General features: G+C 45.6%; 1 protein-coding gene across 2 annotated transcripts; it reads right to left on the reverse strand.

The window, feature by feature from the left end:
- SHC4 (SHC adaptor protein 4) lies at positions 1-26743 on the reverse strand. 2 transcript variants are annotated; one of them, XM_015873022.2, is made up of 13 exons: positions 26331-26738; positions 25300-25902; positions 19655-19725; positions 14145-14208; positions 13152-13271; positions 11539-11592; positions 8789-8840; positions 8105-8231; positions 6047-6224; positions 5104-5164; positions 3613-3792; positions 1898-2151; positions 1-1231 (listed from the first exon to the last, which is right to left on the reverse strand). In XM_015873022.2, the coding sequence occupies exons 2-13, from the start codon at positions 25858-25860 to the stop codon at positions 1076-1078; spliced, it is 1878 nt and encodes a 625-aa protein (XP_015728508.1). In that variant the 5' UTR covers positions 25861-25902; positions 26331-26738; the 3' UTR covers positions 1-1075. The 2 variants fall into 2 exon arrangements, with proteins under 2 accessions (XP_015728508.1, XP_015728510.1); XM_015873024.2 differs by lacking the exons at positions 1-1231; positions 1898-2151; positions 3613-3792 and adding an exon at positions 3808-3853 and having other exon boundaries at positions 26331-26743.
- Positions 26744-27025: the final 282 nt, after the last annotated feature.

Consider the following 27025-nt stretch of genomic DNA (forward strand, 5'->3'; position numbering starts at 1 on the left):
GGAATTTACGAGTGTTTGTATTTAGGTTATTTATTGTGACCAAACAATAGATACGTTTCCTTTAAAAGACTTTAGGAACAACTGGACTCTACATGAATAAGGGGAAAATCATATATTGTTTTGGAAAGAATACTGAATAAGGGCACATGCAAAGTTCAAACAGTCGTTTAGTTTTCTCTCAAAATGTATCATTAGTTTTGTTCAGCTTTTCTAGTTTGTAAACAGCTATGTAACCAATGAAAATATATTTAGCCTACCTTTAAAAAGAGATGACTCCAGTATTAATTGGTAGTAATAGTAAAATTGTATGCAAGACAAAAATATTAGGATCTAGCATGCTTGCCCCTTAGTAAGTTCTATTCCAAAATTATATTACACATATCAATCTGTAAATATTGCATAATCTCAATCCTTGAGTTGTCAGACAGTGATAAAAAATAATCAAGAAACCATACAATCTTTTTGTATTGTGAACACCATTCATTTCAAACATTACTTGCTAGTAAAGTGCTGTTACAAGCAAAATGAGATTGTTAGTGTCTATCGAAAGCATATGATATTTTAGTAATAATCAAATTGCATTTGTTTTGGCAAATAGTGAAAAGCCTAGACATGTTTGTTTAGCCATCCAAAACTAATTCAGTATAAATAATATTGGTTTCCAATAATTCTATCCTAAAAGGCACATACTAATGTTCCAGTAGTTCATTCAAGTGAGCTTTTACATGTAGAGGTTTGATTGTGCTTTTAAATAGTTACTGATTCAGTATGACCTTGAAAGTGACATTTGTGCATGTCTAAAATATTTTCTCACAAATGAATCTCACACTCTGAAGGTGTAACTTTGTTAAGATTATATATATCCATATAACTATGCTTATCGATCTCTACAGATCTACATAGATATACACATATACATATATTCATATATACACACACACAAAAGGATATCTTCTGGAACAGCAGTAGAAAGTGCAGTCTATGCTTTTTGAATTGTCTTCGTAATATAAAGTTTTATAATAGTCAATGAAGGTTCCAAATACAAATTGTCTTGGGGTTTATGAAATCCAGGGGATTATTTGTGATAATGCAAGTGTCCCATATTATTTTCTTTCCTTACAGGCTGTTTCAAGCTCACTTCACTTCCAGAAGAGATGATTGGCAAATTATTTTCCATGTGATATTGAATAAGATGACCCACGCTGTCAAATATATGGTCTTTGGTTCTCACCTAATAAAAGAAGGAGAAGAATGTATTTAAGGTTATATTGTGCTTATGAGTGGTTGGATTTGAGGCTATTTGATTAAAATCAAAATGCATTTAAACCACTGAACTTAATGGAGCAGCATCATTAGGTTGTAGACAGCAATTCAGACCTACCCTTCGACTTATCGAGAGACTGAATGTATATAACTAGGGAGTAAAATAAACCTTTTTTTCCTCCACAGGAAAGAGGCGTTTTTCCCCTACCTCCTACTAAGGATTTGTTTTCTGATTTATGTCACATTTGAAGATTGTCACTTAAAAGTCCTCTTTTAGCCCTGAGCAGAAACAAGTAGAATTCAGCTGACATCAAACCAGCTCCACATTTTCTACATCCAGAAGTACGTTACTAATCAACTTCATTACTTAATGTTACGACCCTAAGGATACATTAAGTATGCACACTAATTATCAACACCTGGACTAACAACAATATTTAAGTACCTCACTTCTATTTCCACGGTGCTTCAGTGCTTATAAGTTCTTGAATTGAACTTTAAAAGCTATTGAAGTCACCCACTGGCCAAATTTAAATTAACTTGAAGGGAATCAGATCAATTTCATGTCCAGGAAAGTATTTTGCATTGAAATAGCTGAGCAGCCCTCAGTTTTCCATATGAGAAATGTTCATACCTTGCCCTCAGGATCCACCAAGAGAAGATGCTTTGCTTGCCCTCCCTGTAGTCCACTGAGGACATACTGACCAGGTGATGTCGTGCTCTCTCGCACCAAAAAATCCCCATCGTTGACTAAGAGGCTCTCTGCTGCTTTCCTGTTTAATTTGCCATGGTAACAATCTTCATTCCTTAGCTGTTGTTTTATTTGTGGCAGAACACAGAGACCAGCTGTGTTGCTTGTGGCACTCTGCTGCACAGTTTCTGGTAACTCTGAAATGAGATGAAAGGGAACATATTGGACACTTCTCCTAGAACTTTACCCTAAAAGGAAGAGAAAGACTATTTCTATAGCTTTTTAAATAATTCTAATGATTCAGTCTTGAAGCTGGGATCAGACCAACCTTGCAGACTGCAATAGTATGCAAACATGAATGCTCACAATCCTGAAGTGCATCCGGTAAAAAGACCATATGATCTCCTCCCATACCTTAGATGGATAAACACTGGGTTGCTAGGTAACAGGGTTTGGAAAACATGCATTTTTTCTGATGCTCTACTGTTTGGGGTTTGTATTTCTTCGGTTCTATTAAAGTCAAATCTTCCCTGTTTAAAATAAGTAAATAAATTAATAAATAAAAATCTGTTGTTTTTAGCCTTTAAGATCTAGTCTTTCCTTCTTCCTTAACAAGCTCTGAAGAGGTTGTCATGGCTCATTGGGAGAATCATGTTGAGTGGCTCCAGCTATGTGCTGGAATGTAAGACAACATAGCCAATGTAGCCAGAAGGGAAGGATTACAGCATGATGCATCTGCTGTGAAAAAACGAACAATTACTGAATGTACTAACAAAACTGGGTGGTTTGGGATACAGCCAGTCAGACTGCAAATGATTCACAAGCAGCATTTTTGTAAGGAAAATAAAAAGGATACCACTTCTTCAATGAAATTGTGCAACTCAAGGGTCCTCAGGATACAGTTAGTTCCTTTTAGAGCATAACACATGCCTGGGTTAGAAATGTCTCAATGGTTACAGATTTCCTTTACAGCGGATATGATCCAGCCCTCAGCCCCCTTCTTTGTGCGTGGAGCCAACACTGACAGAGAAAACACTCAGTAGGAAACCATAAGATGTGATTAAATAAAGTATTTCCAATAATGAGGATAATCAGCAGCAAGCACGTAGCCTGATAGTACTGATCAAACAATCTGCTTTGGATGTTATTGGATGAGATTCAGTGGTCAGATAACTTGTGCAAGAATTGAGAAAAGGCCGACATCATGTTCCTGCTTTGACCTTGCATGCTTATTGCCTGTGAAGGAAAAGCATCTGAGGTCATTTCTAGCTTAGAGTGGGTGAGATATGAGTGTGCAAGAGAGCCCTCTTCCTTGAGGCACAGTATAGGCCCAATCTTTAATAGCATCTTAGAGACTTGTTCATTACCAGTAGAGGAAAATCTAATACTACATGCTGTCACCAATCAATTACAGAAGATGGAAGATTATTCTATATACTTGCTGTCTGAACTTTTCACTTTTAATCCCCTTTGTCTTGAATTTAAGAAGCAAAAAAACCAAACAAAACCCACCAGAAAGGACTGCCCCCCCCTCCCTCCCCCCCACACACACTTTCTGTATTTCTTATGAGGAAACCAAACTCTTTCTCTTTGCACATGGCCACCAAGTTCCCTCTTTTCAAAGCTTAGAAAGATGCAGTATCACAATTAGAACCTACTTGTGTGACTCAGTGGGCTCCCATGGATCTGCGTTGCTGCTGTACCCCGGGCTGTACAGACAGCAGATTGCAGGGCCTGTGTGTTGATGTAACATGGATCATCAAAAAGATCTGTTCTGTAGGCAGACTTCAATAACGTCGCACCTTTCTTTGTCTTCTGTGATCTTTCACCACAAGGACCTGCAATTAGTGTATAATCTGCACAGATGCCTTTTTCATTTCTAAACTCAAGTTAAAGTAACTGCAAAAAAAATGGAATATGAATGTTGCTGTTCTTGTATATCCCATGAAAGTCATTCAGAAGGAAAACAAAAATTGGCAGATGAACTGTTTTTTCCTATGGCACAAGGTACGCTATTCAGAGTTAGAATGAAATTTTCAAAGATGTTCCACACTGATTCAGTTCTGCTTCAGTTAATGCCAGCACTAAATCCCCTGCTGATTGAAAAGAAATTAATACATATGACTCTACAGAGACACAAGCTGTATGCATTGTTTGTTGCAAAGCCCCTTCCTTCCCCTCTGTACCACAAGCTTTGTGGGAAACTGAACAATTCTCTCTTGCTATTCTTGTGGAGCAGAGAGAAGGAGGAGGTCAGTGCTTTTGTGGCACTGCCTGGAGAGCCAAAGCCACATCTGTCAGGTTAGAATCCCAGCTTAGAATCAAGTTAACAGCATATTCCCTGCAGGATATGAAAATAATGCCCCTTCAGCTAGCCAAATAGCACGCATATTTTTGTTCTTCAGCAAACATTTTAGTCATAGATCTATTCATTCATTCTTTTATTTGTTCACCCTCTCATTGCAAAATACTTTTGATTCTCCTTTCCTTAAATCAGAAATAACACAAGGAACTGAATCATTCTCCTTCAACAGTGTAACCCGTCTCTTTATAGCAGTGCAGGAGGGAATTCAAGGATGTCAACATGCACTGGAAGAGATGAGTTGAGGAAGCACTCTCAGGGCATCAGCTGTAGCAAATGAAATCCAGAAAGGGACAGAGGGTGGTGATCCCCTGGGGCACCAGAGAGCAGGTTTCTCTAAAGTGGGACTGATATGGGCCACAAAGCTCCCCAAGGAGAAGAACAGACATACTTAAAGAGAGAAGCCAGTGACACTGGAATCAAGGTCACAGACTCCACTGGAACAGAAATTCAGTATTTGTAGGGGGAAGGGATATTTTCAGAGACTATTAAAGCAAAGAAATATCCTCCTTCTTCAAGGCGTATGAAAGAGAATTAAACAACAGAGAACTACTGTACAGTATCATGGCAAGTAAAATGAGTAATTCTGCCAGCGGACACAGCAATGGATTAGTGCCCTTTTGAAAATCTTTGAGGCTTTCTTGTCTGCCCTTCATCTAGGAAACCAGAAGTGACCTACTCAGTGACCACTTTTCAACGCTGTATTGAAAGAAAAGGGGCATCCCTTCCAGCCAGCCTGCCCTGGTTACTTCATGCATACGCATATGAAGGGAAACAGAACACATACCCACGGTTTTGTTTTCTTCTGGGCAATTTTCATATATGTTGATGAATGTCGGGCTGCCTGTCTGCAAAGAAATGGTAAAAATGGTCACATACAATAGTTCCTTAGACTCTGGAGAGCGTTGGAAACAAAGTCAGGACTGTGGAGACTACCAGGCCTACAGCAGGGATTTAAGATAACACTGGAAAACAGATGGGGCACAGGACAGAGCCTGGGAATAGTCGCCTCCAGAGACAAACCACACCTGGGAACAGCAGCTTCCTGAGCAACACCAACCAGCCATGTTTGAAGGTGCACCCTCCAAGCAAAGATAATGCCTGCATCACTGAATGGGGAAATGCTGGTGTTTCCAAGAAACAGAGCAGACTATGAAGTCTGTACAGCAAGACTGAACTCTGCTGGTTTTACTCCCTAATTTTTTTCTGTTCCTGAGTACCTTGAGCAAAAGCCGTTTTTTTCTACCATTTTTTGTAGCTATTGCAGCTGAATTAATGGAGTCTCATCAAACATTTCAGATGTAATTAATGCTGTATATACACTACAATCAGTTAATAATGTATGTATAGGTTGTAGAACATAATGGACAGGAGGAAATATTTACTGGATCACAGAACTGAGAGTCAGGAAGTCCCAGGTTTTCTAAATGTTCTCTTAGATGAGCCATTCAGGTCTGTATCTATTTCCTTCTCACAGCTAACAAGTTAACAAGGGGATATTACTCCATCTCCTAAAAGTACTCTAAGGACAAACCAGTTAATCTTCAGAAAGTGCTTTGGGACTCAATTATGTACTAAGCATGATTAAATCTCGCCTAAAAAAAAAAACCCCTTTCCCAAGATAGTCAGAACCTGGTTCTGATGTTAACACCATGCTTTACACCACAGTAACACTTTATTATTCATTCCCATAACAAGCAGTGAATAGTTCTATCAGAAGGTACACTTACCAAGGAGTGCTGCTTTTTGCACTGTATAAAACAGCCAGACCTTTGGTCTGTTGGCACTTTCATTCGCATGTCTAATACTCCACCAGCGGGAGGCTCTTTCCCTGGAATTTCATTGTAATATTCATGATCCTCCCTCTCCTGTAAATTCCCAGCTGATCCATCAGCACTCGCTGCCTCACTGAAACAAATGTGGAAATAAAAGCAACCGATGTTATCAACTGCTTTCTAGTGTAGGCAAACATCCCAAGTGTTCGTGTATCACACAGCGAACAGATTAACCATACAAAGGTTGTAACAGAGTTTGGGCCTCAACTGTCAGAATTGTTTACTTTAATTCTCTCCAAATTAAAAATGGAATCCCCATGGTTCAGGCTTCAGGGAGACCATCTTGGCACTGAACAGCCCAGATCCCTGGGATGTCAATGTGCAGTTCACAAAGGTATCCAAAGTGTCAACCGTGAGACAAGAAGCCAGAGGAATCATTCTTAAGTGTATAAATCTAGGGATGGGACAGGAGTGGGGGGTGACACGACTTACAAAAGAAAATTAAAAGCTCATGTGGCATTTGGGCAGAAAAGCCTGCATCTGTTTCAGAAAAACAAACATTGCTACAAAAAATGTAGTCATCCTAAACGGAATGCACTCTGATTTTAATAATCAGAAACAATACGACTATTCTGTTTCAGCCTGAAGAAAACAGTGAATGACATGAAGGATGGTACCCGATGCTTTTCTTGAGCTAAAACAGAACGATGATAGCTTAAATGTACAGCTGATACACTGCAAAATAACTAGGTGCTTCCTGTACTGTCTCCGGTCCCAAAATAAAAAGCTCATCTCAAACCTTACTTCTCTGTTTAACAAGAATATAATTGGATAAAAGACCTCGAGCAGGAAAGAGATAAAGTTCAAGTAGTTGATTATGTGATATGCAGTGCAAGTATTTGATTATGTGATTCATAGTAGTTGGAGGTGGGTGACTCATTCACACAGCAATATCCGAGTTCTGTCTGAGGACCATTCTCCAAGACTGGCTGCGGTTTCAGCTCAAGGAGGGAATTTAATTAGCATCTTCCATTTCTCCTTTCTGTGATTTACTCCTGGCATAACTCCGCAGAGTTTCATAGCAGAGACTCTTCCTGTGGCCATTGTCTCCAGGGTAAACATAGTATTAGCAGTGGAATGCCAAGAAACACTATATGACAAAATAAATATAACCTGGAGGTGGTACTGCTGGCAAGGAGCAGAACCAGTTTTATTGCATTGTTTCAGGCACTGTACCAGTGACACTGCCTGCACACTGATTCTGGTTTTCAGGAAGCAGCAAGGCGGCTTTACAGCTTTACCTGCTTCTGAGAGGTAGCGAGGGATCAAATTCTGCATGCTAAAGGAAAGACTGAGAAAAATATGGCTCCTTAGACAGAGCCGTAAGTCAGACCAAGAACTGTGTGCCCAATGCACTGGAAATAGGGAACCAATTCACACTGGCCCCACAGTTTGTGCAACAGGCTGAAGAATTTATACTTTAAAATGCCAAGTGGTGGCTAGGTTGATTTTGATATACAGGGCTCACTCAAGTCACACCAGGTGGAACTGCAGGTCACTGCTGGGTCATGAACAGAGCAGCAGAAAGGTGAATTACAACTGCTTACATCCCCAGCACAGACTTTCTATAACTGCAGCAAGCTTAAACTTGGCACAGCTCAGGACTGAGCTCAGTGCGCACCATATTCATAGAGCAAAACTTCTCCACTTCATTTACCCTGCCCAAGTAAGGATGAGATGATTAGAACATTTGTTCCATTTCCCTGCATCACTTGAAATAAAGTGGTCTTAGCTAAGCACCTGTACAAACATCACTGGAAACAGCGGCATTTACTGGAATAAGCTAATGTTACTCTATTGCTCTATGTACATACAGCATGTATTATGGTTAGCATACGTCCAGAATGCATAACCTAAACATCTTATTTATGGATCATTCTTTGGAGTACCATTGTTTTCTGAGAAGTACTGAAGAGAAGAAACTGTCAGAGATGTGACTGGGAACATGCTGACCTTTCATTGGAAGTCACCAGGCTGGATGGGTTCTTCAGGTACTGTTTGAACCGGAGCTCAAAAGCCTGCCCTATGGTGTTTATCACCTCCTGTGCCATCCCATTGGGACACTCCAGTATGTGGCATGCTGCAAAGAGACACCTTGCTTTAATTAGGTAAATGTCCTTTACACAGAAAAAATAGAAAAAAAAATATAGAATCAATCTCTATTCTTTAAAGCAGAAAAGTTGAGCATGAAATTATCTAGGTAGCCTTAGGGCATTAGTTAGGACTGAGATTTTTTTTATGTGCTATGAATATTGTTCTGCATATATTTTAGGCATAATATCAACTCAATGAAAGAAACTCCATTTATGGTTCCTGCACAGAACAGCCCTGTATCTCCCTCCCCAGGCAAGGCAGAGCCCCCTTTTGGCTGCCTTGGGAAGGACCCTGTCCCAGGGCAGAGCCAGCAGCTGGCACAAGTTCAGCCTGACCTACAGATCCCCACTTAATGGCACAAAGAACACGACATTTAGAGCCACAGTCTGCATGCAAACCGTCACCCCATCCACACAGCAAAGTTAGAAATTGTAAAGAATCTTGAGCTGCTCAGAAACTCTCCTTTTAAAACTCAAGCAAGTCCTTGGCAAAGATAAAGCAATCGTAAAGACATACATAATGATTTGAAAATTGCTTCCATACCTCTCTGATTAACAGGGTCTTTTGCTACATATGCAACATAGTCTGTTGTATCCTTCAGGAAAGAACAAAACAAACGTTTTTAAAATTATCATTATGAACAACCTTATCATCATAACAAAGCAACTTAGTTCACTGAGAGATATTCTTAGCTTTAAAAATGGGTTTCAGGAAACCTGAAGGTGCTGCACAAGGGGGTAAGGGAAAGATCAGTGATGAACTGAGTGGTGGATACTGATGCAGTAATTAGCAATGCTATGCTTGTGATAAATGCAGGGGACCCTTTCACGTTCTTTGGGTTTGCAGTAAGCTGTTTTACTCTGTAAGAGTGAAGAAAGTCAGCAGGTGCCTCATTAGAAGACAGTGCTGAACACATCAGGACAATGTGACTTCCAGCTACATCTTTTAGCTGGGACAGCCCTCATTGATGTATGTGGAACGCTTAAAAGTCTGCAATGGCTGCAGAGACCGAATCAGAATTTTCACCATTTGTGGCATTAAGATGGACTTTTAAAGGCGTCTTAGAGAAAAGGTGATATTTAAAATATCACAGAAGGAAAGAAGGATTCCATCTCAACCCCTGCTGCCTATGCCAGTCTGGTTAACATCAGGTTAAATTACTCCGGATCTCAGTATAATCAGTTGTCTGTTTCAGACTCTCTTCACAGCTAGTGCCGAAATAATAATCACTTTTTCTTGTGAAGCTGAAATGGGATCCAAAATAGACAGAGTAACATTGCTAGTCATATTGCAAAAACAAAGAATGGCTTGATAATTCAGCTTTATAGTAAAAACAGTGGGGAAATGAATAACATTCTTTTAATTATTAAAGATGTATTTTGTTATTTTGGATCTTTAAAGTTGAATGGGGAAAAAACAATTGGCAGCTTAAAGGCACAGCTCTCTTGGGGGAAGATGTAATCAGCTGGCAGGAAACAAAGGCCCCATTTGCAATATGCACAAGAACAACCATTTAATAATTCACAATGAATGACACAGGAGGCACATCTCAGGGTCAGCAGATCTTGTCCTAGATCATTCAAAAAAAAAAAAAAAAAAAGCCCTAAAATCTCCCAAGGTAATATCATTAAAGCAAAGAAAGCTAAATATTTCTCATGCGCTTAGAAAACTCAATTTCCTTTCCCTTCCTCCCAGGTTTTTCTTAAGGCTCATAAATATTTTATGATATTTTACTTTTAAAATAAATTAGGTCTTGACTGTAACTAGAAAACTGAAGCAACTGGAGCAGTACCTGCTATTTTTATATCTTTGCAACGCTTACGTGCCTGCATGGATGACTTTGCTTTGAAATAAAGCCCCCTCTAGAACTGAACCCTGGCATTCCTTAACAGTGCAGAGCAACACAGAACTGTGCTCAGACCTCAAAATTAGGGACAGTTGGAGAGACACATCCTATGGAAAATAAGGATGGAAATATATCCCTGCCTGAACTATGCTGAGATGTTATATAAAGAGAAACTTAAGACAGCCAGCATCTAGGACATGGTACATACTTCAGAGACAGGACAGTTCAAGGGTATATATTAAGCTGTTTAACTATCAAGAAAACTGGAGTTTGAAATGAAGCTTTGTGATGCTCAGCACAACAGCGCAGCAGCACTTGGAGCTACCAGAAATGGTCTGCAAAGCCAAAGGACTGTACTGCACAGTGCAGAGCGTTAGGATAGCACAAGCACCTAGTGGTGAAAGTCAGACTTCTCAAAACACCTCAGTCATTAACGGGATCCTTACAGATCTAATTCTTTGGCACCAGCTCCACGCGGTGCTTCCCTGCTGGGTGCAGGACTGGCAGCGCAATGCCTGCACACGTGTTCCATCCCCATCCCTCCCCAGCTCCAGGAAGCTCCTGCTCTCAGGCAGCTTGGGCAAAACCTCACCAAGCAGCTGGGCTCCTTACATCACCCCATGGCCCCCCATCCATCACACAGGGCTGGTTCCCAGCTATTTTCCCTTGACTGGTCCTAAACCCAAAGAGGCAGATTTGTCATTTTCCAGTCAAAGCTAGATCTGGCTTCCACTCCTTTGTTTCATAACACAAGAACAAGGAGACATTTATCAAAACTGAAAGGCAGAAAATTCCAAACTGATTAAAAAAATACAGTTGTCACAACACACAGAGTGTGAAATTCAGAACGCTGGGAACTTGCTGACACTGGAGAAGGGAATAGGACGTGTTTATGAATGACAAATTCCTCACAATAATTTCAATGAAAGATTTGGAAGAGGAAAGAAAACTCCTTGCATGATAACATCAATGAGTGCATAACTATTACACTGTGAGAACACCCCATATCTGCAAGAAAAATAATGTCATGTCCATCTTATAGGAGCTTTGTTTGTCTTGAAATTCATCTCAAACTTAGAGAGGCTGATGCTGACCTCTTCTGTAACACGGCATTAGATTACAGGGACCTCAGAACTAATGTAACTCCCAACTTCATATATTCTTATTTTCAGGTCCCCAAGCCTGTGGCCTTGTGAGTTACCCCATTCTCACCAGCAGGCAGTGGGAACAGTAACTCTACCTAGTTATCAAATCCCCACTGAAACTCCATTCAAAGACTCCGCTCCCAAGCCCCCTATCTATTTTAGATTCCTGGTCATGATGCAGAAGCATGGCATACTCTGTTAGTGCTTGTGGATAAGAAGGAATGAAGTAAAGTATTTGCAGGTATTTTTGTTCTCATAATAATTTCATTATACCTGCAGAAGTCTTATAAATCAATACTTACTGGGTCACCTCCAGAAGCAAATGAGATGGACTGCATGTGATGGTTGGCAATAATCTGAAAAGCATGACAAATTAGTTAAACATGCTCACGTGCATTTAGAAAACAGCAGAGCAAGCAATTCAGTTCATGACAACCCCATCTATTAAGAAACACGTGGGCATATCATTTGTGAAGGAAGAAGCTAAAAATAAGAATATTTTTGGGGACTATTCATTCATGTTTGGTAATACCTACATCCTGAAAGGGGTTTCAGAATGAGTTCAGACAACATTTCTGACCTAGTGAGTACACAGCTGCCTACTTGAGAGTTTCAAAGGAGAATGATGGAAGATACTAAATGCATTTACAAACTCTTGAAAAATTAATTCAGTTCAAAATGACCAACAATCTTATTTAAATACATGGTGTATATTGTATATAACAGTGGCATTTTTACAAACAAACAGTGCCCACTGATGCTTGGACCATCTTGTCTCCCAGCACCAGCACCACATTGTTATGTGGCAGGAATTTTGCTAGGCAGATCAAGCACAAACTTTGTTTAAAACACTACCTCATCTCTGGAGACAGGCTGCTTTTTATTATAAAATCAAGTGCAAGAGATTGTGCAAGTGGAAACACAATGAAAAGTGGTGGCAGTGCAGGAATGGTACAAACAGGATTTTCAGCTTGGAAAGGCCTAGTAATGAAAGACCTAGGAAGAATTTCAAGACAGTCCTCTGAACACATGCATGCATGCTAACATGGCATGTCAGTGCACTTGAAAAGTGATCTGTTGGTCCAGATTTTAGTCCTGTATCAAAAAAGGAAGAGCTGAGAGGGCCAGACTTCACCTGCCAGCTCCCAGAGCTTCCTCCAGTATAGAGAAGCCCTTTGCTGCACGCTGTAGCTGAAAGGAAGGGAGACCTCAATCCATTGGCCCTCCCAGCCCAGGAAAGCCACAGGAGCTGCCCAGCGCTCAGGACAGCATCGAGTCAGTGCAACAGGTCATCAGAGACAGCAAGCTGGAACTACCTCTCTGCTGCAGCTTGTAAGGAAATCCACTGCTGGCCTGGCAAAGACCACGCTGGAGCTGAAAGAGGAATTTGGTGGGCAGCACAGAGCTCCCAAACTCATCTGCCAAAGGAATGCACTCCAGTCCCAGAGCAGACCCAGACTCCCAGGACTGTGCCCAAGTGAAGCCCAGGGAATCTGCACAGTATCACTGATGATGCACATTTATTACCCAGCTCTAATGTAGCTTTGAACAATAGCAAAGCTAAGCTCTAACTCATTATTTATATAATTTTATTTTACTCTAGGACAGTCAGAAACTCTAGTCAAGATTAACACCTTGTTTACTGGACACTGTACAGAGAGTGAGAGCAAGAGAAACACTTTGCCAAGTGCTTAGAGATCCCTGGATACAAAGGACACCATCACAAACAAAAAGGGCACGTATCACATCTTGAATTACCCCCAAGAGCTCTCATGTTAAAAATCAGCTTTACTGGGCATGCATAGGAAGACACTGGGTGCTGCTTTCTGCTCAAGCACCCCACCTATCTTTCAGATGTCACAAAAAGAGAATATGGTAGCAATGATAAAAGGACACTAGTTTACACATAGCCTACCTGCTGTGTGTCAACGTTAATCAGTGTGAGGCTGTTTGTTGAAATGGTCAACTTTATGCTCACACCAGAAAACTGGAGGTTACTTTTGCCAAGTACGGAAGACAGAAACTTAGCTGGAGGCTTTAAACACAGAAACAAAAGAAAGACATTGTCAGCTGGCTTGGCTAGCAGCAGAAGTACATCAGAGTCAAGTAAAATTTTACAGCGTCTTATTGAGAATGCAATGGGAACAAGGATAATAGCCTGATTATGGGAAACACATTCTGACTAGCATCAGCTTTGAATTACACCTGTATGGATGCTTTTTATGTCAATAATGGGGAAAAGTGTTAAAGAAACAAAACCTCAAAGTTTTATATACTTTGTTATATGTTATATATATGTTATATATATGTTATATGTTATAGCTAAGGAGTTCTGAACAACTAATTTCCCCAGTGAACTCTGCTTCATTTCTTGAGGATGAAGTGTTTCTCAGTAAATTAGGAAATTTTCTCATTCATTCTTCAGGAGTGTGTTTGCTCACTCTGATCTCCACAAATACCAAAGGAAACCAATAACTTCCCCTGGACACTACCCCAAGGCAGCCACTTCCACTGCCACTCTCTGCACGCCAGCCATTGAACAAATGACAGGTCCATTCAACACTGCCTTTCTCCTTGTCTGCAATACAAATAACCATCAGGTTGTCTTCTGATGAATGAGCTCCCTTTCATTATCCAAAAAGCCTCCTACATTTTACAGATCAGAACCTAAAACTCAGAAACCACTGAGCACTGCAGAGGCTGGTAGGAGCAGAGCTTTAACACTGGGGGAGAGAAAGGTCTTGCACAGCCCTGCCCCCAGAACACAGCAGGCTAAGCACTGTGCTAACACTCAGGTGAATTAACACTCACTAACTCCAGCACAGATTGAACCTCATTGGGGAATCATGTATCCTGCTTATCAGAAGTGGATACAGAAGAGCAATTGTTTAGCTGAAGCAGTACTTACCTTCCGCTTTCTTATCGCTCCATTTGTACCTGATACAGCTTCACACAGTCGGCTTATTGCTTCCCTACAAACAGAAAAACACAGCACAAACTGTTGGATCATTTAACATGCATCAGCTGTAACAGGGCCAGCGACCTCATGATTTATTGCTGTAATTCCACTTAGAAACACTTAAATCTTCTGGAAAGTCTTTCACAGTTGTTTTTCCTTCTTTCTCCCTCCCAGCGTTTAAAAGAAAAACCTATTTAATGAAACACAATAATTCAGCAGTCTGCTTTGGAGTCATTCCTTTTCTTCATAAAATATACGAGCATCACCTAATGACAATTCTTTGTTCCTAAATAAATCAATAAAACCAGCTTACCACAATGAAACCCAAAGGACCCTGTGCCTTCCAGTCCCTTCTCTCAGTAAGGCTGGCAGGCAGCCTTCCTACCTGCCTTAATCCATCTTCGTTAGAGCACCAGGGGTGTGCTGAGTGAGCCCAGCTGGGTGCCCTTATGGGCTCTCTGGTGTTCAGGGGTTTCTCTTTTTTGAAACAAGAAAAGAAGGAAAGAAATCACAGAAGCGACATTTCACCTGCACTTCAGCCAGTTTCCCACACTTTTACATCACAAGAACATTCTTGCTGCTCAGCCTACACTGTTTGGGAGTTATGACTGACCATTTCCTAGTGCTGCCCTTGCTAGGTGTGACAATTCTTCCAGCATTTGTTCCCTAGGCTGTGCAGAGCTGTGACATTCCTGGCCAAGCCACAGGTTAGATATCTATGCATACAGCAAAGCAAATGCTTTCAGTGTCGCTGCCAGCAGTGCTGTATCCCTCTGTGCAGGAGGCTTTTCCCTGGGAATGCCACACAGACCTCTTCATTTTCAAGGTGCAAGGTTTGCTCATCTGAAGCTGGATCACAAAGCTGCTTCTCTTAAGCAAGGTGTTCTGCCGTAGTGCTTTGTAATGCCACGGCTCAGAGGGGAGGTTTGGAGGTTCAGCTTCGAGATTTTTGCAAACCAGAGGTCCCAGGTCACCTCTAGCAGCTATTTCCCAAATCAGGTGTCCTATCCCAGCCACTCAGTAACCTCTATAGGTGCTTCTTGCTTTGGAAAGCAGAAATATCAGGCAGAATGTATTGATGGTCTGTATCAAAGACAGCTGTATTTCTCACTGAAGGTAACTGTTACAAGCTGCATCTCTTTTCTGAGCTTCAACAAAGCAAGTTCTGATGTATGGTCAGCCAGGTGCTGCTTTCCACAAACACAGCAGCATCCCGAGGCAGTTAGCTCAGTAGCTGGGAAACAATCTTTTACTGGCAGCCATTGACTTTTCCCTGACTTACATTCATTGTTTTGAAGCCAGTGGAAAAATGGTGAGCAACAGGGTTGGAGTGTGCTCAGCAGATTTCCTTAACATTCCTGGACATCCTGGAGATGAGGGAAGGTCAGCTCTGCTGCAGCATGCCATGGATTCCAGGATCCAACCTGACAGCCTTATCTCAATAATCCAGCAATCACAGGTGTTACTGGGGCAAGTTTTCCATGTGCTGTCTGTGCAGGATGTCCTGGAGACACTGAGCCAGGTTGGCAGGCAGTGGGCCAGATAGGCCCCATGCTGCAGGAGGGCTGGAGCAGGTGGGCTGCCAGCATCATAGAAGAGCAGCATCATAGTGAACTGCTTTAGATGGACCAGATTCAGTTTACAAATGCAACCTTTTAAGCACAGCCTCTTTTTATAGCTTTTTAAATCAAAGCACTGTCCCCTACAGAACTGAAAATATGAAGTGAAATCCTGACATCTCTCTTGTTTAGCTTGGTGATATTATTTCAGTGGTAGAAAGGGCAAAACTAATCATAACAGGAGTGGCATCCTGCAGGATGATCTTGCAGATTCCAGTGATCCATTTGGAAAATGAGAGCTCATCTTCTCATTCAATATTAAAGGAAATTAAAATCAGAGCCAAGACATTAAGGCTACCTGGAGTCTTCAAGTCTAGTTCTACCTAGAAAGAAAACCAGAATCTGAACAAACTGAAGAAACAGGGAAGTGTTCTATTTTGATGACAAATGAGTTCCCAAATACTTCAAGCATCCTATATGGAATACTCAGTTGCAGACAAAGCTGTCAACAGCAGATCCCATCCTGGTACAAGCACAACTTGTGACTGCCCACTTCACCCCACTGCCATGCAATTGTCCAACAAACAGGAACAAAAAAAATAAGCAAACCATTTCTAATTAAGTTTCTATTTCCTCTCTTTCCTAAGGGAAATCATCTTCTCACAGCTGCTCCTTGCTTCATATCATCAGATGGTGTTCCAGATGACTTAACAGGCCTTCTCATATATTACTTTAAAGGTGTGAAAAGCAGTTGTTCGATAATACCTTGCTGATATAACTGAACATCTCTAATTTTCAATCACTTCCATGGGGCAGGTGGACCAGATCTGAAACCTTTGTAGGCCTCACAGTTATCCTATGGATGAATGTGCAGCTCTGTGGCTTCTGGGATTTGCTTCTCCATTTTCCATTTGCCAATCAGAAGCAGTAGATGTTGCCTTGTTATTCCAGTCATGTTGCTGCTGCTCCTTTCTCTCCTCCTTGCCACTCATCCCAAGGCAAAGCACTTTGGTTTGTTTGTTTTCCTTTAAATCACACTGACTGAGATAACTCCACTGGTGCACTCTGCAGCAGCTTCGCTCAACTCTGGGAGCCCCAGAATGAGGAAAGCCATGAGGAATTTAAATTGGTTTAGTTTAAGGCAAAGAAAATCTCACCCCTCAACAACTCAGCAACTTACAGCCATCTAAAGAGAGGTCCCTGCCTGCCAGTCCTGCAGCATTCATGCAATTACACACACTGACCACTGGTAGCCAACACAATTTTCGGTTCCATAGTGAATGGGAGAGATTTGGGTCAGCTCCTGTGCTGAGGTGAGCTACACACCTGTGGGACTGAGCCATGGAGCCCCATGCAGCCAGACAGTGCTGCAGGGAGGGCAGAAGGAATCTGTGGTGGCTCAGCAGCCAGCAATGAGGTGGGCAATGGGAGGTCACAAAGACAGCCCCCTTTTGGCACCTGTGAGCCTTTAGATCATCTCGGTGGTACACTCAAACCCAGATTTCATCCTCTAGGGCTGCACCTCTGCAGTAGGTCCTGCCACAGAAGAGGCTGACAGAGAGGCACTTTGTTGATTGTTTCACCAAATGAGAGCAAAAGAAGAGCAAGGGGCTGATGTAAGCAAGCAAGCATGCTGCTGGAGATCTGCTTTTAAGCATTGAGGGCTCTGCCCACACCACTGAACAGAAAGGGATTGTGTGTCTCAACAAAGTTGAAATTAATCTTCCAAACAAAGTCAGCTTTCTTCAAGCAGCCACCCCACCAGCCTTCTGCAATGCCCCTTGCCCCAGCCATGCTGCCTGGCCATTCCCAAGTAGGAGAGCCATTGCCTGGACGCAGAATCCCTTTTCCCATACATGCCTAGATGCAATCACTGAGCTTGACTTAACATAAGTGGGAGGTGGGTATGAGAAAAAGAGCCAAAGGGCCGGGCAAGGGGAGGGAACACTGGGCTCTGTGCAGGCATGGGATGGGCAGGAGGGCACCTCCACAGCACAGGGGCTCCTGTTCCATTCATCAGAATGCAAATAACCCATGGTGTACTACAGCTGGTGCAGAAGGGAACTTTCTTAAACTGACCTCAGTCTGGCTTGTAGACATAAAGCAGAACAGGGAAGAGTCATAATTAAAGTTCCCTTCAAACAGAGCATGACCCTTTGTTTAGTGAAATGTCATCAGGGTAAAAATATGTTTTTATCCCCAGTAAAAATAATAGAGATTATTAAAACAGAATCATTTCAAATAACTCCTCAACTGTTGTGCTGTGGAGAGCATCCATAAAGTTACTCGCCTGGGAGAACAATGGGAGAATAATCAGAGTTATCATCACTCAGTCAGGTCATAATCAATTGAACTTTAAAGTCAGCATGCACCCAGCCCTTCAACAGGCAGCCTGCAAGCAGTTTAAGGTTTGAAATTCTCAAACACAAAAGAGTCTCCCAAGGTCAGCAGTAGCACAAGGCTTTTTTTTGAAGTGGTGGATCTATTCCCATTGTTAAGCTCTCTCACAGCCCTGGTTAACAGATCCGGACCATTTGGGCCAAATTTAAGTTGGCAAATTTTCTTTGGGTAGTAATTCATATTCAGTATTTTCCACTCTGCTTTAGAGTGTAGTATGTAAGCAGTTAAAGAGTTAGGTTGTGCAGATTCTTCCTTTTAGCTGACAGGTCTGAGAGCCAACAGGTAGATTTTTAACACTTATCTCATCGTGTACCTTTCCTGCCTTCAGACTGTTTGACATGAGCACTTGAAGAAGCAAAAGAGCATCTGTAAATCATCTGCCAGCAGGAAGGAAGAGCTGGGCAGCCACAGGAAGCCTAAACCACACTTCTGGCATCCTCAGCATGAGCCAAGCCAGAAAAAAGGCTGAGGAGGAGGGAACAGGGACACAGCTGGGCAAAAATACTCTGCAAGGAGCATCTGAGGTCAGGGAACAGGGAGCTCTGCTGCAGGACCATGGGTGCATCCCAACTGCCCCTTTGGAAAATCACTAGTATGATTTCTCATAGACACAGCAACTCTGCACATAGGAAGAGACTGAAGGTAAAAAATAAAGTGCGGTTGTTCTCTTCCTGATGTGCTGTATGGTAAAATGATACAAAGATGGTAACAAAGGTGGTGACAGATATTCAAAAAGTTATTTATGAAGAAAAACTCACCAATATGGAGGCCTTCACTGGGAAATGCTGAGACAATCTCCACCAGGAAGCAATCTCTAAGAGATGCTGCCTTAGTGCTGGTCAGCCCTTAAATGAGGTCTAGAGGAGGTGGAGTCAAGCTCCACCCCTTCTGGGAGCGCAGCTGAATTACTCTCACCTGTGTTCTCACAGATGACCCGACACTTGCCTCAGCTGATTAATCAGAGGTTCAGGCTGTGATTACCAACTTCCCATACACGTGCCAACAACCAATTGTGAGATGACGTCACTAGATGGAAGGACCCACAGCACCCTGCACCAGGTGTGAAGAAGGGAGAAGGCAGCAGAAGAGATGCCTGGAGTGCCCAGGCTGTGCCTCGGCCACAGCATCAGCAGCATGGCCGTGGCACAACCTGCACGTTCACCTTATGCCCCATGTGAGCCCAGGCTCATGGCCCAGCTGCCAGAACCAAGCACTGAATATGCCTGTACCATGCTGCAACTGCAGGGGGATTCTCTCTGCATCTAAAACCTAGAACTGGGAGAGAAATTCAGTCTGTGCCTGAAACAATCGGTTTCACAATGGAAACAGCCTATTGTAATGACCACGTAATTCAAGTCATCGCTTGGGAAGAAGCAAAGCAAACTACGCAAACTCCTATTCAAAAGAGTCTGAGAGTTTGGCACACAGTGGTGGCTTCATACAGAAATCAGAGCTCAGGCTTTTCTTTCTTGCGCTGAATTCCCATTCAGCAGTGCCTACCTGGTGACTTGTGTTCGTGTGCCAAAGTCCAGGGACCTCATTGACTGCAGCACTTCAATACAGCCCATGTACTGTGAAGAACAAAGAGAGAGAGAGAGAAATGATGGCTATGTTAATACCTGCAGAACAGCTGAGAGGAGGTCACAGAGGAAAGCAAGTGTGATTTCAGCCCGCTGAATTTATGCAGAACTACAATCTATAGGAAAATCAAATCAGCCGTTCTAAAGCAACTTCCTAAATAGATCCAGGTTTACTGAAAAGTGTACAGAACAGCAAGGAAAGTACCAGCAGCTTCAGCAACACAGCACAAAAAAGGAGATGAAACACTCTGGGGACACAAAATCCAATCCTTCCTCTTTCCTAATTCTGCTCATTGTCACTGATTAAGTTGTGCCACTGAGCCAGGAGGAGCGCATTGATGCTGCATTGAAATTCCCCCATGTGCAGAGGACATCTGCAGGACCGCTGTGCTCAGGGGCCCTTTGGAGCAGTGGGAGGCATTACAAGGCATGAGGAAAACACCGGCCCCGTGCTGCTGCAGGTCTGATGACAAATAACCAACCTCTGCAGAAGATGGAGGAGGCAGAGTTGCGATTCATGCTCTTAGCAACAGCTCTTTAAGAGCCTGCACCACAAACTGACTGTTTTAAGAGGCCAAATCCCACCTTTCTGTTGTATGGGGCACAGCTGAGGGCTTTTTCTATACTTATTAGGGATTTGAGCAGGACACATTTTTGGAAAAATCATGACTGGGATGATCTGTGACCATATAAAACCCCCTGACATTTTGTACAAGCCGATGGAACACTTTCATCTCAATGAAGTGCACCAGGGTAACTCTAGCCACTGAGTTTACCTCTCCCCAAAATATTTTACTCATTCCTTTATCATTTCTGCTGATAGCCATCCTTCTGCTATTCGAGGTCTGTGTTTCCCAGCTGGCATCCCCTGTCTGTCTCTGCAATAGTCACCTGGGAACCAAACATTCTGCAACAGCCCGGCCCCACAGAACCCTCCTGCATGGAGTCACAGCCTCTGGGATCCATCACAGGGAGCCCCAGGCAGGGGCTGCATGCCCTGTCCTCTTGTTTTGCATGGACAGAAGCAGCACTGTGTGCAGAGAAAGGCACCGGCCTGTTTGTGAATGGATTCTCCTGCAGTGCTCAGAGGCAGTGAACACAGGTGTCTGCTCCAGCTTTAGGGGCCTCCAGAAATGACTGTGTTAAAAAGAGAACGTGTGTGCGCAGTCAAGCAGGGATTCCACAACAATGGTATTATATCCCTGTTTTGGTTTCTTTCCAAATAGCAACGCAACCCTTGGGAGAACTCCAGAATTAGGTCAGAGCCCTGGAAGGACATCAATAAGAATCTGAAGGGTTTGCAGAACTGCTTCCCTAATGAACATTTAATGACTTTGTAAAGGACTCTGAGAGCTATCTTCCTTGTTAAAGATATTCCTGCTTAAGGGGAACAAAGCAAATGTGGAAGATACGCCTCAAGCCTCAGCTCATAGCACGGCAGAGACCTCCGGCCCTACAGGATAAGGTCAAGCATCCTGTGAGCTGGCGGGGTGCCCCTCGATCCTTGAGAACAGCAAGATTTAGAGGAGGAGGTGAGTCATGCGCTGATAAGCGAGTCCCCGCTGCATCCTGAGCAGATGCGTGGGAAGCTGCTCTAAGCAAAGATGAAAAATCAATATTAGGTTTTTGCATAAGTGACCCTGAGTGAAGCTGAACTTATCAATGATTCACAAAAGGCCTTTTTTTTTTTCTTTCTTTTTCCTTCCTTTCTTTAAAAGCCTGAGTAAGGAAGTGCATTAACACGGCTCCTCACTGCATCCCTCCTTTATTTTATCTGAATGAGAGCAGTCAGTAAGGCTGAACCCCCACACCCCTGGGCAGGGGGAAGTGGTGGGGCTGGGGAGGAGAATGTCGGGGTCACAGAGCTGGGAAGAAGCCCAGGGAACACTCATAAGGGACAATGGGATGCTGGAAGCCTGGTAGAAAATAAAAGATATCTCCAAGGAAGAAAAAAAGAAGCGAAAATTGCACAAGGATGATTAACCCTTCCATAGAAGAAAACACCAACGCAGAACAGAACCAGCTGAAAAGGATCTGACCTCACTGATGAGGGTGGATGCTTTGCCCACTCATGCCTTGTCCAGCATCTGTAGCAGTGACCCATGACAAACCATGCCCCCATCTCCCTGCAGTGGGATGGGGGATGGCTGTCCTGCAGGAGCTCCATCTCACAGCATCCAAAGGGGAGGAAGATCTGTGGATGGATTTTGCCTCCCCACACTACCAGGGCTGGGAGAGAAGGCTGCTTACTGAAGATGCACATCTTTTCACATCTCTCTGCAAGAGATGATGGAGAGTGACTGCAGACAGGATGAGGGACTGCGTGGGAGGAGATGTGAATGCACCCGGCAGGGCTCGCGTGAATAAGCTTTTCAGGCACCCTCTAACACAGCCCCACGTCTCAATGCATTCCTTCCCACAACACAGTGAGTGGCTCCAGCCTCAATGACAGCCAGTGATTCACCAGCAGCAGCAGTACAGCTCGTGGAGCTCCTAATTGAACAATACAGCTGCAGCCTCATGATTTGACTTACTAGTTAACAGGCATTAATTCATGTGGAATGCCAAGGGCAGCTCCTACAGACCCCACAGCCACCAAACAAAGAATCCAGGTGGCAGGATTTGCTAGCAGAGGCTCCGCTGCTGTTATATTGCCTCTAACCAAAGGCATGTCAGATGCTGCTCAGATTCCCTAAAAACATTACAGCTACCTGGGAAAAAAATAAATAAAAACATAAAACAATCACTGCGTGCAAGTGAGGGTGGCAGGAATCCACCTCCCATCCAAGTCCTTATTTTCCCAGCACCTGCTTTAACAAGGTGCTTTTGAAGTGAAGGGAAAAGATTTCTGAGCCTCCCACCCCTCTTTCCTCCAGGGCTGCCAGGTGGGGAGTGGGGAGCTCTTCTTGATTGTTGTGAATAACACCTCGATGGATGGGGCCAGATGGGGGAAGCAGTGCACACATGCAGCAGCCATGAGCATGTGGCACCCACACAGCATGGCAGAGCCTGAGAGCACAGGCAGAACAGCCTGGAAAGCAGCCCGGCTTTTGCTAAATAGGACATTTCCAGGGAGGGTCTGACCCTTTCATTTGTGTTTTCAGTTTTTAATGCCCCATCCCTGCAGGCATTCAAGGCCAGGCTGGATTTGGCTCTGGGCAGCCTGGTCTGGTGGTCGGTGACCCTGTATGGAGCAGGGGGGTTGAAACCAGATGATCACTGTGGTCCTTTTCAACCCAGGCCATTCTGTGATTAAACAAATGTGAAAAAAAAACCAAACCAGGAAAAGTTCCTAAGTTTCTGTATGTATGTATATACATCCAGACATATGTATACAAACACATTTTCAATGAGTGTATACACACAAACATATACACACACACTTTCTCTTACTTTACAGTTTTGATCTGAAAAGCCCATCCCACAGCACTGCACCAGCACAAGGGCTGTGGCAGGTTTGGTTCAAAGAGAACCCGACACAGCACCTGCAGCTGTAACACACGTGAGCAGCCCACAGAGAAGCACTACCCCAAGGCAGAGGCAGTGACAGCTGTGGGCTGAGGGCTGCCCAGCACCCCGAGCCCTGCTCACCCCTCACAGCTGCAGCTCTGCAGCCATGAACCACCAGAGCTGATCTCCTTCCTGCCACAGAACTGCACCAACAGCCAGGCCCCCATTCTGCTCTTAAAGGTAGCGGTACAGCGATAAGCTCTGTCCCAGCTCCTGCTTCAGTACTGCTATTTGTGCTCTCTGGTATTCACACAGGCAGGCTGGTAGACAGGTAGGGGGCTCAGCATCTTGCACAGCCCAGGTGGCATGAGACACATGTGGCCCCTCCAGCTGCTGTGCACAGCTGCAGTCACACCACAGGGCACACCACAAGGAATCCCATCACTGGCACCTCATGAAGCTACACCAGAAAGACAACTTCTGCCTCCTTCCAGCTTATGGGCGACCAGTTTTGATGAAAAGCTTTTTATCACTTCAGCGATTTCTGTCTTTCTGAAATACCTGGTCAACAAGCCACCGGCTTTGGACACAGCACATTAGGTTGTGCTCCTGCAGCCGCCCTGGGGCTCCTACAGCAGCAGAGCTGTAGGAGGACATCTCCTTGTTGTGCTGGGAGGCCCCTGCCAGTCACCCCTTCAAAGACGCTTCCTTGTGAAACAGCCTGACCTCCATGGCAGGAAAATGCCCTGGAACATCAACCTGGGGAGCAGCAGAAGGGGGCAGCCCCTTCACCACTTCTCTGGACCTTCCCGTAACGCTGGGCCTTGGTTTTGCTTCTCCTTTCTGGTCAGCGTGGCTCCCAGCAGGTAACACTTGGCTGCTTCTGCCCATGGGCCCATACAGGACCTGGGAAATTCCCCTATCAGGGGGCGTCCACATCCCTGCAGGGACCTCAGAGCCTTGGCTGTGACTTGCACCATACAACAGGCAGGTGCCACAGGCCACGCACCATGACACCACAACACCAGCACACCGCACACCAGCACTAGGAGCCCCTGCAGGCACTGTGCTGTCATGCTATGTACCACCTGCATCCCCATCACCCCGGTCAGCCACCACTGATGCCAAAGTAACAAGGGCCCACATCAGCACTGGGCCTTGCAGGAAGACAAGCAAAAGAGCACAGGCACGAGGGTAGCTCAGAGAAACCCACCTAGTACCAGCTCCCTCCTACTGCTGCCTTTTACAAGACAAATGCAGATGATTGCACTCTGACTTCCATGCCCATCCCACAGCTCCCACAGCCAAAGACCTCACCCACAGTAGCCAACCTGCTTGGGAAGGGTGGGCACAGCCACGGCCCCATTTTGTTCTTCTCCCCTCTGATGTGCACGGTCAGAGGTTCAGCACACGGACAAGGAAGCAATTGCCATTGGCTTTCCAACTGGCAAGGTCTGGGCACAAAAGTAAAACATCCAGAGAGGAAAAATGGAAAACAAGAAATCTCCTGAGCACGATTTGGGTGGAAAAAACAAAGCCCTGAGCCCAGGGACCCACCCAGCAGCACGGACCCCTCAGCCAGCACCAACAGTGACAACACAGTGTGAGAAACACCCAGAGAAGCTGTGGTTGGGTGTCTTCTGGAGGTACAGACAGTGCTCTCTGTGCCCAGAGCAGTGGGTGCAGCCCAGCAGCACAAGTGGAAGGCAGCCTCAGCACCCTGCACTATGCAGAAGGGGCTGCAAGGCCAGTGCTGGGCCCAGCACTGAGAGACGTCACAGTGTGAGCCAGCACCTGCCTGGCACCAGAGCTGCTAGGAGGAATGGGACCTTGCCATAGTCCTTCCACTCCAACACACATTTCAGAGTGACCTCATTTGCAGTGCAGCTCAGCTGTGCTCTTCCAAGAGCCTAAGGACAGACTCTGTGGCAATTGATGTTGTCTACCTCTGAGGATAGCTGTGCTCCTTTTAACTCCCTCGGGCCCCCAACACAGCCCTACATCCGTCATTAAACAGCAGATACACAGGGTAAGTCGGTGACCAGGGGCTGCAGAGGTGGCAGTACAGGCTGCAGCCCCCTGTGCCGGTACCCGCTCCCCACGCTCACTACTCACCCGCACACTGTAGGCTGTGCCCGACTCCTCCGCGCTCTCCCCGCCGGGCACGAGGCTCCCTCCCAGCCTGCCCACCACCTCCGCTGCTCCTCTCCCTGTGCAGCCACCCGTGGGCCTTGGAGTCAGGTGTGCTCCTTCTGGGCCGGGTTGAGGGTACGAGGCCGAAAGGCAGCCGAGCTCAGGTGAGGAGGGACCGCCAGGGACGGTGACGCACTCAGTCAGTTTGGTCCTCGGCACCTCCTTGCTCCCCAGGCAGAAGCTCTTCAGGCTGGGCAGAGCGGAGGGGTTGGCGAGTTTAATGTTGGCCATGCGCGGGATCAGCGCGCACAGCGTGGTGCAGGTGTCCTGCGGGCCCAGCGGGACGTCCTCGGCCAGCAGGCTGGGAGCTGAAGGGTGGGAGGAAGAGGAGGAACCTTTGATGTTTTGCGGCCCTTCGTCCAGAGACGTTACGGAGTCGTTCCTGAAGCGGCTGTACTTGGCCCTGTGCAGCATCCCCGGGTGTCGGAGCAGCCCCACGTACAGGACGTGTGCACCGAGGCTCTGCGGGCCGCGCTCTCTCATAGCCCTTGCAGTTCGGTAACCGGAGCCTCGGGCACAAATCGCCTTTGTGGATAAATCAGACGGAAAGCAGGCAAGTCAAACACCGTTAAAAACAGAAACCTGACAGAGATTTCTGCCGATTCCCTCCCGAGCAGCGTATTTTCCTCGGTGCGGGAGGCTTCCAGCCCACGGCCGGCCGGCGTCCCCCGTGCAGACCCACGGGCGGCAGCAGCCCACGCCCAGAAATGCCACCCGAGACCGTGTCCCCCCCCAGCCCTCGGGGCCGCGCACCGGCCGCTCACAGCCGGGATGTCAGCACCGCGCTCCTGGCCGCAGCGACAGACCGAGAGCGATCCGTGCAGAGCCCAGCACAGCAGAGCACACACAGCAGAGCAGAGCAGAGCACATACAGCAGAGCAGAGCACACACAGCAGAGCAGAGCACACACAGCAGTGCAGAGCCCAGCAGCCGAGCCCCGCGCTCAGCCGCACCTCCAGATCATCCCGATTCCCTCCAGGTGCGCGGCTCTCGGCGCCTTCATCCTCAGCTGCCCCCACGGGGAAGCAGCGGCAGCTCAGCCCCGCTCCGCACCGCTCGTGCCCGCACACGCGTTAAGCCGAGCCCTCCCGTCCCGCAGCAGCTCTCAGCCTCGGGGCTGCCAATTCTCGCTCCGGAATCCCTCAGCTCCGTTCCGCGGTCCGTGCGGTGCCCGGTACATTCGTACCACCCTCGTCGTGCGGGTCAGCACCGCCCGAGCCGCTCCCGCCACGCCGAGCCCGGGGCGCCGCCGCCGCCGCTTTTATGAATGAAGTTAGTTATTTTTTTTATGAATGAGGCTGTGCGCGTGCAGGCGGCCAGAGCCGTGAATGGCGCTCGGCGGGTGGCCGCGGCCCGGCGGCACCCGGGGTGATCCCGGCAGCCAATCACAGCCCGCCGCCGAAACACGCGCCATCAGCGCGCGAGTCAATGGGGGGAGCGCGGGGCGGGAGCGCGCGCCGGGATCCCGCGTCTCACGCGGCGCGTGGAACGGAGGCGTCGTTGTACCGAACGGAGGCGGTGCACGGCTCGGAGGGAGGCGTTGCGCTGCTCCCTGCGCTGTTCGCAGCCGCGGGGCTCGTGGCGGAGCGGCGCTGCACCTGCAGCTCTGACCTGATGGCCGAGAGCCTCCGGACGGGGCTGCCCCGAG

The sequence above is a fragment of the Coturnix japonica genome, chromosome 10 (assembly GCF_001577835.2).
Source record: "Coturnix japonica isolate 7356 chromosome 10, Coturnix japonica 2.1, whole genome shotgun sequence".
NCBI lineage: Eukaryota > Metazoa > Chordata > Aves > Galliformes > Phasianidae > Coturnix > Coturnix japonica.